A 17,676-nucleotide genomic window follows, 5' to 3' on the forward strand; every position below is an offset into this window, starting at 1 on the left:
TGGACATGAAGAGTAGCGTTATTAATATCCCTTTGGAGAGAATTTGCTGTGCTGCTTACCTCCCTGGTTGTAGTATCGTACATAGGAGATTTTGAGCGGGAAATCCACTTTCGAACAGCGAGCTAGGCAGAGTAATGATGCAAAGTGCGCATGCGTCAATTTTCGGATTAATTTCCCGAAGTAGGCTGTTCGAGCTGATGAAGACGCACATTCGCTCTATCAGGCTATTTTCTAAGACCGCAAAATGTCCCGCTAGTTTGAACTTCGGGCTGATGAAGACACGCCTAATGTGTACTTCTACTAAAATTATGCAATGAATCAAAGACCAGAAACCCTTTTCCACCAACCAGTTTGATGTGTGAAGTGTCTATGATTCCATGCAGTAATATGTTTTACCGGTACATGACTACGTGTATACACCTGTAAGTAGTATTGTACCAACAACAACCTTAGTGCACAATCATGGTGTTTGACAGATCTTTGGAAAACTTTGGAATCAGTTATCTATTCAATTACAGTTCGATCTCGATTATCCGGCCTCCTTTTATCCGGAAATCTCTATTATCCGGATGTGTTCACGCAGTGAAGGACTTTTTTTTTTTTCATCCAAAAATTGAGAAAAAACAGTGGCTTTCATGGATCTATTTCACTAATTTCATAAGATGTGCATGATAGATTTCTCAATATCTAATGAGGTAAAACATGTATGATTTTCACATAAAGATATAGTTTATTTTTGTGAAGAAGGGACTACAATTTTGCGCAGGCTAGCATAGATTATACACCACTGTTGCAGGGTACACTACCTGCCTATAACTGCCAGTGCACTGGGACGGTAGCTTGGACGTCAGCTATATACATTAACATTGTGTCTCCCATATCCGGCCAATTTGCTTATCCGAATGAGCACCGGTCCCGACATGGCCGGATAATCGAGGTCGAACTGTACTTCAACTGTCATCAACAGAAACATTCAATTCCAAACTGAAAGCGTCTTCTCACATTTGAAGAGATCATTAATGACTGCAATCTATAATGTTCAGAAAATTTTGTTCTTACTTGTAATTCCAAGGTACGTGTCTGCTTGTTATGATTAGTTTGTTAAATATTTTCTTCCCAGTTTTCATGTTTTGTACATGAGATCTACTTTGGTTGAAGCGCCACAAGCACGGATTAAGGGTGTGGGGGGGGGGGGATTGGTTAGGGGAGATTCAAGCTCTTGTAAGAACCATGTAACCTTTTGTGTGTTTATCCCCCAGATCTGACTCAGCTGTGTATTAAAAAGGCTGTTACAAACAAACAGGTCAATAAGATCTTATTTTTGCACCCAACTGCAGGCGCCATTGTTGTCGGCTAATCTCTTCCATAGCCATTCTGAGTTTGGATTGGTGTAGAGAATGGAGGAGATTTCCTCTCAGTGGGCTATGGGTGTGTGTAGTGTGGGAGACCCTGCCCCAGTTGTTTCCCTCAACGGTATGTGGTCATGCTACAGTGCAGCGTGGCTTGTGTGTGCGTGTGAGTGTATTATGTGTCAGTATGTGTGTGTGTGTGTTCACAGCGTGAGGACTTTTGATGGTCAACAAGTACAAAACATAGAACCGACAGATCGATACTCCTGGGCTCACTTTGATGCTATGCTATTGTAACTTGTATGACACACTGCCAGACTTACTAACGTGTGAACAATTTGAGATGACTGCTCAGAGTACTACAATGTACATGGAACTGTCCTTGTTTGAACTGTCTAGTGCTTTCTCACACTATTACACAGGAAGGTTAATGCTCAGCTAAGAACATACACATATAAAAGTTTGTGCGTAATGGGGCTCGGGCAATTACAATGTACAGATGCTTTTTTTTTTTTAGGTGGAGACATGCATGCATGTCAGATATTGCATTTCAGAATGAGTTTGGTGGCTTTAGAGAAGTTTAGAATCAGTTGATGTTATTTTTTGCTCTCAAAGAGATCAAAGAAAAAATGCTTCCTTGTGAACACACTAAAAGAATGACTAATTACTGCATTCTTAGCTGAGCTAAAAGCACATTCCATTTCATGACATAATACAAGGGAGAACTCTGGGTAATTGCAGGAAATGCCTGGTGATTTTTGGCCAGAATCAGATGACCACTGCCCACTGACCATTACAAATGACTCTTTCAAGACTGTTGTAGAATTGACATGGAGCTCTGATCTTTGAAGAATGCTTGCTAGAGCTGTTAAGTGAATCATACAATAATGCCTACAATGTACCTACTCTATCCACGCATATTAGTAGCTTAGTTAAACCAGAACGAAAACAGAAAAAGGCAACATTTGTGAATCATGCCGGTAATATGGTACTTCAGCACTTTCATTGATATTACTGTAGGCCTAAATACACTATACAAACTGTACACAATACATTTCTGTAGCCTTGATGTTTTGTTGCATTTTGCTTTGAATAGGTACATCGTATGGTTGTGAGTTGTGACTACATTTTACATGTAGAGTCACAAATAACCACCACTTTCTCTCATTCGTCTCAAAAAGAAGGAATGGGGGGGGGGGGGGGGATATTCCGATAGAAAGTACAGGTGATTTGATATTGTGTTTGGAATGTATGTGGGAGGATAGTATCTCTCAACAAGCAGCAAAGGGTCAACCTGATGAGTGATCTGACTCAGTTTTTCCTCCATTAATTTTCTGTTTGGTGAAGCACATGTACTGTACATGTATGGAGTCTGTTTCATCCAGAGTTTGAGGTTTGATGCTGGAGTAAAATCTGGACATATTGTTTTACATGTATACTATGTGCATTGCACAAAGAACTGTATTTACCAGCTGTTATAATATTTTGCCGTCGGACCAGTTGCCAGTGTGCAGCATTGGTTTAGAACTACTGTAATCCTATGATGCAACTACAGATGTACTGTTCAAAATTTCCCTAAAGATGATCTAAAGGTGACAGAGATGTGTTGGGTTTGATTCAGATGAGATTTATTATCTATGCATGGGAATCCTTTGCTCTTTCTCTTTTTCATCGTACGAGTCCCAGTGTGCAAAATATATGGTATGAACAGTGTCTGTTGCATCGATGCTGTTTGTACCCAAACATATTTCAAAATATACAAATGTAATACTCACTTTCATATTACCAAAACTTTCCTCCTCTCTCTCACTCACTGTACACAGAGTCTGGAATTTCACGGGGTGATGCGATTCTTCTTCCAAGATGCTGATAAGTCCTCCAACTCAAAGTGTATCCGCGTCTCCAGCACTGCCACTGCCAGGGATGTCATCAACACACTCATCGAAAAGTTTCACCCTGATATGAGGATGCTCTCCATCCCAGACTATGCCCTCTATGAACTGCAGAGAGACCAAGGTTGGTAGCACTTTATGTTGGTTGTTGTTGGTTTTTTTTTTTGTTTTTTTTTTGTTTTTTGTTTTTTGTTTTTTTTTGGGGGGGGGGGGCTTGAATATCCTTTGATTTGGGGGTAACAACAACAACAGAACTGATGGACTTGTAATGCTGAATGTCTTGTCTACAGAAATTAATGGGAGTAAATGAAATTTCAGTAACTGTAAAATTTGACATTTTCCTTTGCATAAGATTTTGCTGGATTTTGTAAGGAGCCAAGATTTGTGGAACTATAATACGTACGCAAAAGTGTTTGTCTGCCCAATGCATTGAATGCCAGGGGCAATTCATGAAAGTTTCACACTGAAAAAGGCCAACAATTGCAGTTCACGAAAGTTTTCATGCCCCAAATGTTCCTGGATTTACAGTAGTCATAATAATATGAATAGGGTTTACTGTAGAATGATGTTTTGAGTAGAAGTAAACTGTATTAACAATTTTATTATAATACTGATAAAAATAATGATGATTATGATAATGAGGAAGACAAGAATTAAGTGAAGTGGGGCAAGCATCAGAAAAACTGAATGATTATGATTGCGTTTTTTGAGAAGATTACTTTACTATGCCTCGCAAGTGGGGACAACTGCAGGTACTGCTGAAAACAAGCTTTAACGACAGTCTCCCCTTTCTACATGAAATTCACAAACTGCTCAAAATCAAGGGGCATTCAAAGAACCATTTCAAAACAGACAATATGCAGTATGCATCATATGCGTGTGTCTATTTCGTTTTTGTGTACTGAGTACTTGTGCAGCGAGTGACCAATTTACGTATCGAGAGAAGAACCAAAAGTAGTTAGCCTGAAGCCTGGGCTTGGCTCGCTACCAATGACTGCGACCTAATTGGCCGTACTTATTGCTTCATCATGGCGGCATGCAGCTCCGGGGATCGCCAATAATCAGTCCAATTTGGGAATACTCCATGCGTCCATTTGGCTTGCTCCATGCTGGTTCAAGCTCAGTCTTTTTTCCTTTCTTTTTTTTTTTATTGGGGAGGGGGTCGATCTTGTCTGTGACTTAGCATCACGAGCAGTGCGGTTGTGATGGTCCCGTGCAGACAAATAATGTTCTTCATGGGAAAAAGGAAAGCACCTTCAAATTAGGCTATGAATTGTAAGAAAATTCAGTATTAGGAAATGGAGGAAAAAATGTAATGAGGAATGTTTTTGTTTTTTGTTGTTGTGTTTTTTGTTTTTGGGTTTTTTTGTTTTTTTTTTTGTCTGGGGAGGGGTGGGGATAGGGAAACAGTTAAAGGTTTTGTGTACAGTGTATGCATTTTACCTGTAATCTTTTGCACAGTCTTTAGTCGCAGTTTCATTTGGAATGATTGGTGTGTAAAAATTATAATGATAGAAGTTGATATTGATCATAATAATAGTGATGCAAATAACAGAACAGAGAAAAAGAATCACTGAATGTAATTTGTTCAATACAAATGATACTTAAATTAAAGGGACTGTACAGTACTGGTTTAGGTGGGGATTCATGTTTTTGAACATTCCTAAGTGAGATAATGAGAAACCTCTTATGAAATAAGAAAGAGAATGTAATTTTAAGAAGGATTCAATGTTTATTTGATGAAAATTGGTTTTCAAATGGCTGAAATATCCGCACAAAAAAGTGATAATAATAAAAGGCGACAGGCCACGCCTTTTATTAAGAGCACTTTGTTTCACCTTGTTTTTGGGTATATCTCAGCCATTTCAAAACCGATTTTCATCAAATAAACTTTTGATACCCCTAAGAATTGCATGCTCTTTGACATCTCATAGAGTGGTTTCCGAATATCTCACAAAACGTTGAAAGCTAAATCCTCACCTCGACCAGAAGTGTACACACCCTTTAAAGTGCATCTTTCTTGTTTCACTCATAAAATATGTCTGCCAGAATTATTATTGAGAGGGGAAAAAACACAAGCAAAGTCGTGTTCCTCAGTAGCGAAGGAAACAAAACAAAAGTGTAGCAGGCACATGAACATGTAAGGTGCTACATAACTATACAACCCAGTTTAAAGGGGCATAGTCCCGGTAGTGTAGATGGCGCTGTTGATGATACTGCCAATCATCGTTGGCATTGATACGAAGATTACCGAAGTTGAGCTGTCATCAAGAGTAAAGTGCGTAAGTGTTGCTAAGTAACGTTGCCTTTGTTGTCTTCTTTGCGCATCGCCCAGTCTGTAGTAATGCCAGGGTGCGTGCATATCTGCTTGTTAATGTGACATCACAAAAGAAGTTTGCTAAAGCTGTCATCCTTCTCAACCGATTCATGAGCCGAATTGTGATCGGACCACTGACTACACTGAATCGGACTTCTTCGGACTCAGGAAAGTGGGCCAAAGCGTAAGCGCCAAAGAGAAGTCGATAGTGTAGGTCTCTATGGGAAACTTGTGCCGTGCGCCCGCGTTACACGCATTTGACTAAAACACCGGGACCATGCACCTTTAACACAATGTCAGAGGCAATGGTAGCCATCGTGTAATTATGGTATATATTGGCAGGTTCACAGCTGGATGTCCCATTTTCATTTGATACAAAAATAAACTGTTCACAGCACGCACCAAAAAGAAGAACGCTGTATGCAGAATTGGCTTACCACTTGACCACTTGACACACTTGTACCACTTGACCAAAGAAATAGCAAGCATTGGCTGCAGTCACTGACAGTTCCATACTTCATATGCCGTGCCATATTATTTAGCAAGTCTAAATTTTCGACAGATAAGGACTTCGCGACAATTTTAAAGGGAATGTATAGTTTTGGTTGAGACCTAATTTCAGGTTTCTAACATTTCTTGGTGAGATAATGAGAAACCTCTTATGAAATATGAAAGAGCATGTAATTCTATGAGGAATTCAACGTTTATTTAATGAAAATTGGTTTTGATATGGCTGAGATATCCAAAACAGAGCGAATCTAATAAGTGTGGGACCCACACTTTATTACGATCGCTTTGTTTTACTTTGTTTTTAAATGTTTCAGTCATTCCGAACTCGATTCTCATCAAATAAACTTTGATTTTCTCTTAAAACGGTATCCTCTGTACTATTTCATAAGTGTTTTCTTGGTATCTCACAAAAAGTTAAAAGCCCAATTCTCATCTCTACCAATACTGTACCATCCCTTTAAAGTGGTTGAGTCCACGATTGTAGAGTACAGTTGTGGATCAAGATAATGTATATACAAAACGTGTGTACATTGCATTCATGTCAAGATCAAAGTTAATACTTTTCGCGTCTTGTAAAATACACAAAACTTTAAATCCCACGTAATTCAAACCCCACAAAATTTATGGTGTACAGCACCTTATCCTATGGATTTCCAAGGAACACATTCTTATCTATTTCATGTACAGTGTATTTGATATTTTTTCTAGTATTTTTTAATTGTTTTCATAAGGCGTGTCTTCATCAGCCCGAAGTTTCAAAATAGCGCGCTATCTTGCGGTTACCAAACTAGTCCGATGTCAAGATAGCGCGCTATCTGTGTAGTGAAGACGCAAATAGCGCGCTATTTGATCGGGAAAATTTCCCCCGAAATCTTGGTCTAGTTCGTCAACTAGAGCGCTAATTCGTGAAATAGCGCGCTATCTCGGGTGCGTCTCCATCAGCCCGAAATTTTCTCGATCCCTCCACGCTTCTGGTTAGCCAGCTGGCTATTGAAAGCGCATGTACAAGCTATAGTGATTGTGTATAGTGCATACACTCACGGCGTATTCAAGGATCACATGACCGTATTGTGTGTACTAGGCCTACTGTTGTTGACATCTTTAAAACCAGGGAGGTGATTCCGTGCATGCTAGCTGTTTTTTGTAAACTTCTTTTTCTGGTCCACTCTACCTTAGCTAAAGATTCTTGCAGATTGTGTGTATTTTGGATTTGTTTAAACATTGTAATTCGTTCATTTCATATAAGATGTGTCACTGGACAGAAGAGTAGCGTTATTATATTAATATCCCTTTGGAGAGAATTTGCTGTACTGCTCACCTCCCTGGTTGTAGTATCGTACATACGGTGTTGTAGGAGATTTTGAGCGGGAAATCCACTTTCGAACAGCGAGCTAGGCAGAGTAATGATGCAAAGTGCGCATGCGTCAATTTTCGGACTAATTTCCCGAAGTAGGCTGTTCGAGCTGATGAAGACGCACATTTGCTCTATCGGGCTATTTTCTAAGACTGCAAAATGTCCCACTAGTTTGAACTTCGGGCTGATGAAGACACGCCTATAGCATTCTGATTTGTTTTACCATGACATTCAGAGATGTTACATTACAGAAATGCATATATGCACAAAATCTTATCCCACGAGGATTATCACATATTTCTCTTGAGCCACTCTGGCCTAAATACAAGATTCTTGTAAACTCAACCACATGTAGGTGCCTACTTTCCACTATAGGCCTGCATATCATGGTTTACAATAGTGTGTACGGTCAGGTATTCAACACACACACGAACACACATATAATGTTTTCATCTGTCCTTGATTTTATGATATATGACATGCAGTGCCACACGAAAAGGACAATTTGATGTCTGAAAGCAACTTGTGAAAGCATTTAATATGGGGTTTTATGTGCTAATCAGTATTCCAAGCACACCAAGGATTATTAAAAGTACCGGTAATGTATGGTACATGGCCTATTACATCCTTATATTATTACCAAGTATGTGAACCTGGTTAAGCGGCACTCCATGAGGTGTAATCCCAGGCTCTCCATCTCATCTTGTCGGAGGACTCAAAACCGTCTGCGTTCCTCCACAAGTCTCCCCTAAACAAAAGGCGAGCCAAGGGCGAGTATTTTCGTTAGGGTCACGTGATGTGGGGACATGTGATCCCACAAAGAAATGGGGTCTTGCTGAGAGACAGATGAAAGGTGAAATTTCATCCCAAGTCACCTTTCCGCACCGGAGCGGCTGTGGCACGGCAGACAAAAAATGACACCTGTAGTCTTAGAGAAGGAAACTTACACATTATACAAATTTCACTGTAAATCAGTTTGTGTGAGCAAATCATATGACGGTATCATTATACACCAATTGGAGTTTGATAATGACCTTGTGGTTTCATAAACCATGCTTCTAGAAAGTACATTTAAGCTTGTAGTGATTGCTTTCATGTATGTATGAGACCAAATTTTGTACCAGATTGCATTATCAAAGAATGCCAAGTTTAAATGTGTGTGTCTTTTGTAAGACTACTGTACCAGTTGTGTTTATTCACTACCCAATAGAAACATTTCTCTTTGACTAAAGAATGAAGTTTGACTATGCAGTTTTCATTATGTTAAAAAAAAAAATAGCAGCAACTTCAATACACTGTGGTTTCGTGCCTACATATTTGTACTTTCAGAACAGAAAAAGTTAATATTTTTCTTACATTAATTATTCCTATAAAAAGTTACAACTTACATTTATTATTCTTATCAAAGTTGCTATTTGATTCTTACTGTGAAAATGTTGATTGCAAGTACATGTAACTCATTGCTGAAGAAAAGAAAAAGTTTGTTTTCAGTTTTAAATTGAATGATTTGATATTGATTACGTACTCAGTTTAATGTAGGCTACAACTGTACATGTACATCATGCCTGAATTCATGGAGAAAGTTTGATAATTTCAAATGAGATGAAATATTGCATTTAGATTTTGACTCTGCATGTACAAGTATAGTGGGACAAGTTCTCACAGCTAGGGAAACTGTTTCTGTGTACTGCGATCAAGAGCAATACACTGTATGACATTGTATGACGAGAAGGAGAAAAGAAACAAGCTTGCAACAAGTATCTCATTTAAACAGCTTGGTTCTTGTCCCCAGCACCTGTTTATTCATAGTGAAATATGCCCTTACAGTTTATCAATGCTTGCCCATATCGGTTGTAGCTGGCAGTAACCTTGAAGTGACCTCTAGATCCCTGTAAGGTCACAGAGATGGTATGTCTGACCAGATATACTGCAGAGAGCGTGGGAACGTCCCAGTCACTCCTTGGAACTTCCCCTAGAATAAGAAATCAAGGAAAACGTGACCTCTGTGGTGCACTGTGTATATGAAGCCATGATACATGTAGTAAACACAGTAGTAGGGAAAAACCAGCAGAGAAAATGTAGCTAAGCATCAATCAGATTAGATTTCACAAAGCTGTGAATGAAATATCAAATAGCATGTGGAAGATTGAAAGTAATGGAGGTTTCGATGAGGTATACACCTCAAAAATGAAAACGGTTGAATTAATTTTCATAGTTAATATGAATATACTATGTCTGTGTAAATTTGCATGACAGATCATAGGCAGATCCAGTCACAATTACATGTAGATAATTATATCAGAGTTGTCATTGCTAACTAGTGCCATATATTGTTTATCATCTTTTTTTTTTGTACTGGCAATTGATGTGGACAGAAAGTTTTCAAAGATTTCTGTGCTTGTGTTTGATGTCAGTTGCTGAACCTTAAAGATATTTTCCTATCAAAGAGGGGGAAAAAACAGGAAAGGCTAACACACTGATGTCCCCCTTTTATTAACATATATTTTTTCCTTTTTCTTTTTCTTTTCCACTGGAGAACAGTATTAACAAAAATAATGTAAAGCTACATTGTACTTGTAAAATTTACAATTAACTAGATACTGCACCATAACTATTCAAGGATTTATACCCAAATGAAGAATTTGTTGTATAACATGAATTTGAAATGAGTCCTTGCAGTTTAGTCCTATCCACCCTTGGCCATGGCCCCACCCTGCTTCAACCACAACCCCACCTACAATTGTACCCTGTGCCAAGCCACACTCTTCTTTTAGCAATGCCCCTCAAATGCCAAGTATGAGGGCCTCCCCATGATAGACTACTGTATCAGGGTCTTCCAATCGATCTTCTAGCGTACAATTATTGTACGAGGATGAGTCTTGGTTGATTGTGGCATGTAAAGCATGAACTGCAGGTATGGGCCTACGTGTACTATGCAAGATTGATGGGTAAGAGATAAAAAGGTGATAACAAATTTGCAGCCTGTGGAAAGGTGACATACTTGACATCTAGGCATTTTGCTGGGGCTGTATGTGGCGATAAATTCAAGAATTGGATGTGAACTGCTCAGGTAGCAGGTACGATGTTGTATGCCTGATATGCGCATGAGTACCTACAGTATGGAAAATGAAATGGTGCACAAGTACAATTTTTGTATATATATATGCTCATACTACAACAGAGGTTAGCACGTTTTTAATTCATACAAAGTACCATTATATATTTTAGACCAGTTGACAGCAGTATTTATATAATCACTAGGGCTTTAATAGAGTCATCATGAAACTTGAGATTGTTTCTGTAGAAAATTCATGATTTGACAAAGTGATGGAGAAAATTTTAAGATATTGGTCTTGGATATTTTAAAAAAAAATTGTTTAAAATTTTATAATTAATAGTGAAGAAAATGTTGGCCAATACTGCATTGTGCTCTATTGTTGACAGTAATTCTTGATGTCAATTAAAGGACTTTCACATACAGTGTAGCTGTGTCTATCAAAGTTTTATAATGTTCTTCTATAGGGCAAAGTAGGCCTACATTTCCCATTTATGACCCAAATTTTGTGCAATGATGCACTGCCCTGCATTTTGCTTGTTATAGTTTCATGCCGTTACTGCGTACAATATATATTTTCTTCTCCAACACACTATGAGTTTGCATGCTACAACTTCGCATGTACAGTACATGAACTGCAGTGTAAGATGCTGATCTAGAAGTGTAATCACTCGCAGTGTGGGAAATAATTGTACCACCAATAATTTTATACTTTTGGCTTGTTGCAATTCTGTTTCTCTGTCTTACAACCATGTACAGGTGTACTGTAAAACGAGGAATGTTCACATGCATTTTAATTTCGCGAATGTTGTGAGCGGCAACATTCACAAAATTAAAATGCACACGAAAGTTCTTGCATACAAATGTACACAATATGCATTGGATGCCAGTGGCAAGTCACGAAAATTTCATGCTCCGAGAAAGGCAGTCAGCTCCAATTCAAGAACTTTTCATGCCGTGAATATATCGTGTTTTACAGTATGTTTATTTCATTTGTCCTCACACCATTAGATGACCGCAAGTTGCAGGATGAGGAGAGACCACTATACGTCCAGCTCAACTGGACAAAAGATCTGAAGGAGGGACGCTTTCTCCTGAGACAGGTCAATGACCCCACAAAGGTACCGGATTCTGAAAGTCACAAATTCTGTAGTACAGTGTATACAGATCATGTGTGTGAAAAAGGCCAGCACTGATTTGTGTTTCATCCATGGGGATGTGGAGGTGTTGTGTATGCTGGTGTTTTTATGTGAATAGAGATGTGGTTTTACTGTGATGGGATTGTGATTGGAAGGATGTTACACATAATATCAGGCCTGTTATTCGGTAATCCCCACTTCTCCCTGTGCGTAATTCTGGCTATGATGTTGATGGCACAGTTGTGAGCAGTCGCCCTTTAAAATTGAAGAAAGTTGCAATGCAAATTGTGGGAGGCATTGTGTCAAAAGACAAGGAGAAAATACAAACCTCCAATATTTCCATACGAGGACAGTGGCTGTTGTACAGAAGCACCATGCTGTGAACAATCCTGTACCAGCCTAGATGCCATAGAGATACAATACACCATCAAAGCCATAATTCTGTGTCCCTGCAATATTGTCAAATGATATAAACTCTTTCTGCATTTCTACTGTGGATCACCCCCCCCCCATATATACACATGATATGCACATAGTGAGATGTACTAGTATGTGTGTGTGTGTGTGTGTGTGAAAAGAGGGAAAAAAACAAGTGCATTTGTATTCCTCCTGGTGTTCTCATTTCCTGAGTGTCTGTTCTTGATTAAAGTATGAGAGATGGGCAAATGTTCTTGGGTTGTTTTTATTTTTGTTTTTGGTTGTTTCTGTTTGTTTTTACTCCAATTTGTGCTGATCTGTTGAGCGACATGTACATATAAACATTTTTGCGGACTCATTTCAGAGTCTTGGTTCTTTCTCTTTCAAACGAAAAACAAAAACAACAACACCTAAAACATCTTCATTGTTTTACAAGCCCATTGCAATTACAACAATCACAGAATGCTTGCTTGAATCAAACATTTTTCAATGATTTGGTACATGGAAAAAAACAAAACAAAACAATGAAAATTGCTATTGGCCTGTTCACCGGAAATGCATTCGTAGAGCAGAAAAGACAAACAATCAGAATATTTACAGAGATGTGAGTATTTAAAGATACTGTGGATCAGTTTGTTTCGCATTATTGAGGGCAAAAGTTCACCATTCAATTAAATAGGGCAAATTTCCAATATAATTCCTGATGGCCTAGGAATGCATGCCAGACACATGTCTCTGTAGAAAACTACAAGAAAACAATAAGTGCATTCATGTGTACACTTAGATTATTCCTGTGACAGATGATTTCCAGTCACAATACAAAATTTGTAAATAAGTACCATTTTGACCCATATTTCACCTTCAGCCTGGCCAGAAGCTAAGAATTACAGATTTTTTTTTTGTGTAGTCAGTTGGCTTTATCAAATGGAGTTCAGCAGTTCATGAGCTCTTGTTTCGATAGACCTGAACACACTTTGCAATGTGGTATCTAATTTTTAAGGTATCAATCACTCCACAATTTGCTAGAAGTTCCACCTCCCTGGTCCAGGTCTTTGCAGAGATTCAGTGTGATCATGCAGTTTAATGGTATTTTGGATTCTTTGTTGTCATTACTAGTAGGCCTACATGTGTAATCCAAGTGTAGATTTTTCTCAGGAAAAGTTCACCTTACACCGTGCCAAAAAGTGAGAAATGGATTGTTCTCACAAATCAAATAAAAGCAGTCTTGACTCTATTACCACTGACCGGTGTCCTCTTATCCATATTTTTGTTTCTCTTACCACAATGACATTTAGACAATTACTTGTTATTTATACTCTACATTTAAGCTTCACTGTGTCTGTGCATACAATGCCAAAACAGGTACTGTAGAGCTTCTTACCATATTTTTGTTTCAAGAGGAGGGTGTGGATTAAACCTGGGGAAGACTCTGCGAAACTTCCTACAGTATGTGAATTCAATAGGGGTACGAGTTTATTACCTTCTTGTCAATAATGCCTATTCAAATTACTACTTGGAGTGGGTGTATACCATGGCAAACAGACAGCTCACTCTACAATGGATGACACACACATACCACTAGTAAGTAAATATGAGGGGGAGGGGGGGATAGAGTATAAAAATACCACCACTTTGTTATTAGAAGTTCTCTAGAGGCTGAAAATAGGCATGTTGCAGGTGTGCCAACTAAAATTCCTACTTCAGAAATAGAGGTGTTGTACATGTTTCCTTTCATTACCATGAGATTGGTCAGTTTGATCGGTCAGTATTTATCCTGAAATATGACTGGCATTTATATGTGTAGATGTATTAGGATTGAAAATGTTGCGGCACATCATCCCATGACTTTCCAACAAGAAGTTCATTTCCTCATACTACACTTGTAATTTAAAAAAGTAGTAATTCTGTGTCTTCCTGTACAGTCAAAAACATCCTTAAAAAAGCAGTATCATGCTTTGTTCTCTTGATGAATCCAATCTTCAAATTCAGTGTCGCATCAAAATGTTTTACAGTTTTGTTATTGATCAACTTTTGTGATCCAGGAGAAACATAGAAACTTGGAAAGCTCTTGACCATTGAAGCATTGTTTTAGTGATGAAGTTTAGTAAATCCTAGGGCCAAACACCTGTTTTCTCATTCTGGTGATACGGAATAATCGTACTATGCAGTTAACGCAACCACAGAATTTTAAATTGTGCATTTTTGAAATTGCACTACAACGCTACTCTCCAACATTCTAGACATATGACAGATGTAATGACGTGGGATAATTTGGTTTTAATGAGCCAATTATGCCCCAACGAACACCCAACTATCCAGGCGATGATCAACCACTTAATACTTGATGAAACGATTCCTGTGCTTCCATGGCTTTGTGGAGGTCTGTTCCTAATAGCCAAACCCCTGTGACAGCTGGGGGATTAGCACCCACCCAGCTGAATTTTCACCACATCCTAACCCCTCCCACCTTTTTCTGCATGGCTACAGATCACAAGGAATCAAAGCTAAAGCTACTATTCATATCAAATTGGTATTGAAGCTATCAATGGTCCTTTGTAAGCCTTCTCGATGTAAAAATTGTAATCTGTATTCCCCCCCCCCCCCCTGAGGGGAGGCCTATGCATCATGACAACATGTCATCCTGCTCTTTAGAGTGATAAGAACTGATTATTTGGCAAAAGTTTATGCAGTAACTTTCAAAGACTGCATGAGGAACCTCCTTGTATGCCATGCACTACATGGACTTGCCCTCGGGAATACAAGTGTGTGCCTTCAAGATACCCTTCATTTTTGTGAACCATGGCCAACTCTCCTTTCTTCTATAAACACACAAATTCTACAGATACCTCAAACCAAACATAATTGTGGGGATCATGCCTTTTCATATATGGACCCAATATTTTAGAATAACCTTCCTAATATCTCTAGGACAAGCATCTTCAATATTGATGTTTTCAAATTGAACCTAAAAATCTATCTCTTTAATTTACACTGATAATATTCAAACATGAAATGATTGTTTTTTGTTCTTTTTCTGTTCTTCTTATTATACATTGTACTATTTTGAAACACAACATATCCTATTAATTCTCTGATTTACACAGCACCATGAGTATTATTTTTAGTAGGTAGAATGAACACTTTATAAGAGTTCATTATTATGAAACTCTTCTCATTCTTTTCAACCCCCCCCCCCCCCCCCCCCCCCCGGAAGGGGGAAAAAAAACATGTTTTTGGAATGTGTCTTCGAAAGTAGTTTTGTACACAAAGTTTTGGTACATTGTAAAGTATGTAAATCAAAGAGTATCATGAAGTGGGGTGAATTGATTGAGATAAGAAGTATTTCAAGTCATACAATGTCTTTTTTTCCATCAAAAAGAAAATGGCACACATGTGTTTACAAGAATATCATGCCAAAAGCAGTCAAAAACAAGCAAAACAAAAACACTGAGACCGTAATACTGACAAATGAAAGCAGTGTGTCACGGTCTTCGATACAACAAAAACAATGTATAAGTCTCCCCCCCAAAAAAGTACTTATGAATTCTAGGGACAAGTTGACTGGTAGATTTTCTTGCTAGTTTTAAGCCAAACATTTGTCTAGGAAAAAGGACTTTATTCCTGCGTTTTTGCTTCTGTTTGCCTATGCCCGAGTCATGGGTGACGGGTGTAGAATTGTCCCAGTGTTTAGTACACAATGTTCAAAGTCCAAATGAGAAAGAGCAAGGGTGTGTGTACTATTCTTGCAGCAGTCACTGTCTACACACAATGTTTACGTATCTAATATAAATGTTAAAGATAAATGGCCGTCCTGTCTCATAGTGACAATCATCAGCTACATACAGCTGTAATATGAAATACTTGATAAACTTTTAATGGTTTTGCCGTGAAGAAAGACGTAACAAAAGGAGAAGCTTCCTCAGCCTCAAACATTTTTATGTTTTTGTTAGTGCCTGAGGCATGATCCGTTATCTAGTATGTAATGTATATTTTGTGGGTTTTTTTTTTTTTCATTCTGTCTATTTTAGACCAAGTTTATCTGCCCATTTATTTGTCTGTTAGGAATATTGCTCTTTTTTCATTAGTGAGTTGTTCTTATAAAAAGGAAATCCCTTTTTATTTTTCTTCAAGAAACCAGAAAAGATATTTTCCCAGTGCGACTACTTTTATAATTGCCTTTAATACCAAATGCAGGGTGGAAGATTATAGTTAATGTGCAAGTGATATTGTAACGCACCTGCTGTACTTATTGCACTTAGCACTTAGTAATTCATTTTAACCACAAGTGTCATTAGATTTATGGGGAATTTCTTCAGTTCTATCAGTATCAAGATTCAGCAATTACAGAGTAGAAAAGGCAGACACAGTACATTTTGATTCCCAAAAGAAGACTGCAGATACATGATTATCAGGAAAAACAAGGAATTATTTAGTTTAGAAGGCCTTGTCCTATTCATTTTTTTTCTTTACTTCAATTTTCCATTCCATGCCATTCTATTATATGTTGAATTTGCATGAATAAAAATAACACACTAATCAGTTGTAAAAGATTTAACAGCCAAAGAGTGGCATGTTCGCAGCAGAAGAATTCCATACATTGAAGTATGGGTAATTATGGGTGGGGTGCAGCCTGGGGCTTAGTCACCTGTTGCTTTGGTTTTATTTTGGGCTTGATGACTGTTACCATAGTCCTCCCACACACGTCTCCATTAATTCAGATGGTCATCTGCTCCGTGATTGTAGCATCACTCTTTGTTTGGAATTGTGTTCAGGTACTGGCATTGTAGTGTATTGTAAAGATTTGATATTTTAGCATTTGGGATGGAAACATCAACATCAGAAAATCAGTAAGGGAAATTGTGTTGGACTTGCTGACATTCTGAGTTGCTAGAAACAAGCAGAGTAATTTCACTTATATCCATTGCTTGTATTAAGACATTTACAAGCCACCTGTACAAAGCAGTACACACTTGTGTTGATGAAGTACATAGTATTGTAGATGTTGTAACATAGGCCTAAATGTTAAAGAGTAAATACCATTATCAAAGCTGGCAGTCAATGACAAAGCACAGTTGGTAGTGTTGTGGAAACTGCATGTCTCATGGCACTGATTCTGCAATGCTATGTTTGAATTCTTTTCCTGTAATCATCGTTCAGCTGACGGCAGTAAAACTCTATTATCCCAATTTTTGTAAGGTTTCTCTCCATCCATGGACACAAAAGACTGTGACACAGACAGGTTTCATTGCATCAGGTGTGCACCCGTTGTTGACCTTTGACCCTATATCACTGCCAGTGAATGCTTGTCAAAGCCAGGCAGCATAATGCAATCAGATTTCCAAAGCTCAAGGTACAAAACTGCTCTTGTGTATCACTAGTTGTGTTTCTCTCTTTCCCCATGCCTGATGTTTTCATCGAAATGGGAAACAAAATAGTAAATATGGCAGCCATTGTCAAGAGTACACTGGGGTTGTGATCTCAGGCACTGATCTTTTGACAAAGTGCACTGGTGTAAAGGAAGCAGCCAGTCGAAAGAGAGATGGTTCCAAGTCGCACAAGTCCGAGTTCGGAATGATTGATGACGATTGTACTTACAATTACATGCCATGACCCACAAATTGACACTGAAGTAGTTTTGCATCG

At 38.3% G+C, this 17,676-nt stretch overlaps 1 protein-coding gene across 1 annotated transcript in view; it reads left to right on the top strand.

Annotated features, from left to right (window-relative positions):
* LOC140242792 (uncharacterized) overlaps window positions 1-17,676 on the top strand; it is a 71,706-nt gene that overhangs the window by 16,043 nt on the left and 37,987 nt on the right. The window contains exons 2-3 of the mRNA XM_072322549.1: window positions 3,173-3,365; window positions 11,489-11,598. Coding sequence (XP_072178650.1) covers window positions 3,173-3,365; window positions 11,489-11,598 — 303 coding nt within the window. The remainder of the gene's footprint in view (window positions 1-3,172; window positions 3,366-11,488; window positions 11,599-17,676) is intronic.

Source organism: Diadema setosum, chromosome 19 (assembly GCF_964275005.1).
Source record: "Diadema setosum chromosome 19, eeDiaSeto1, whole genome shotgun sequence".
In the NCBI taxonomy this organism is placed as follows: Eukaryota; Metazoa; Echinodermata; class Echinoidea; order Diadematoida; family Diadematidae; genus Diadema; species Diadema setosum.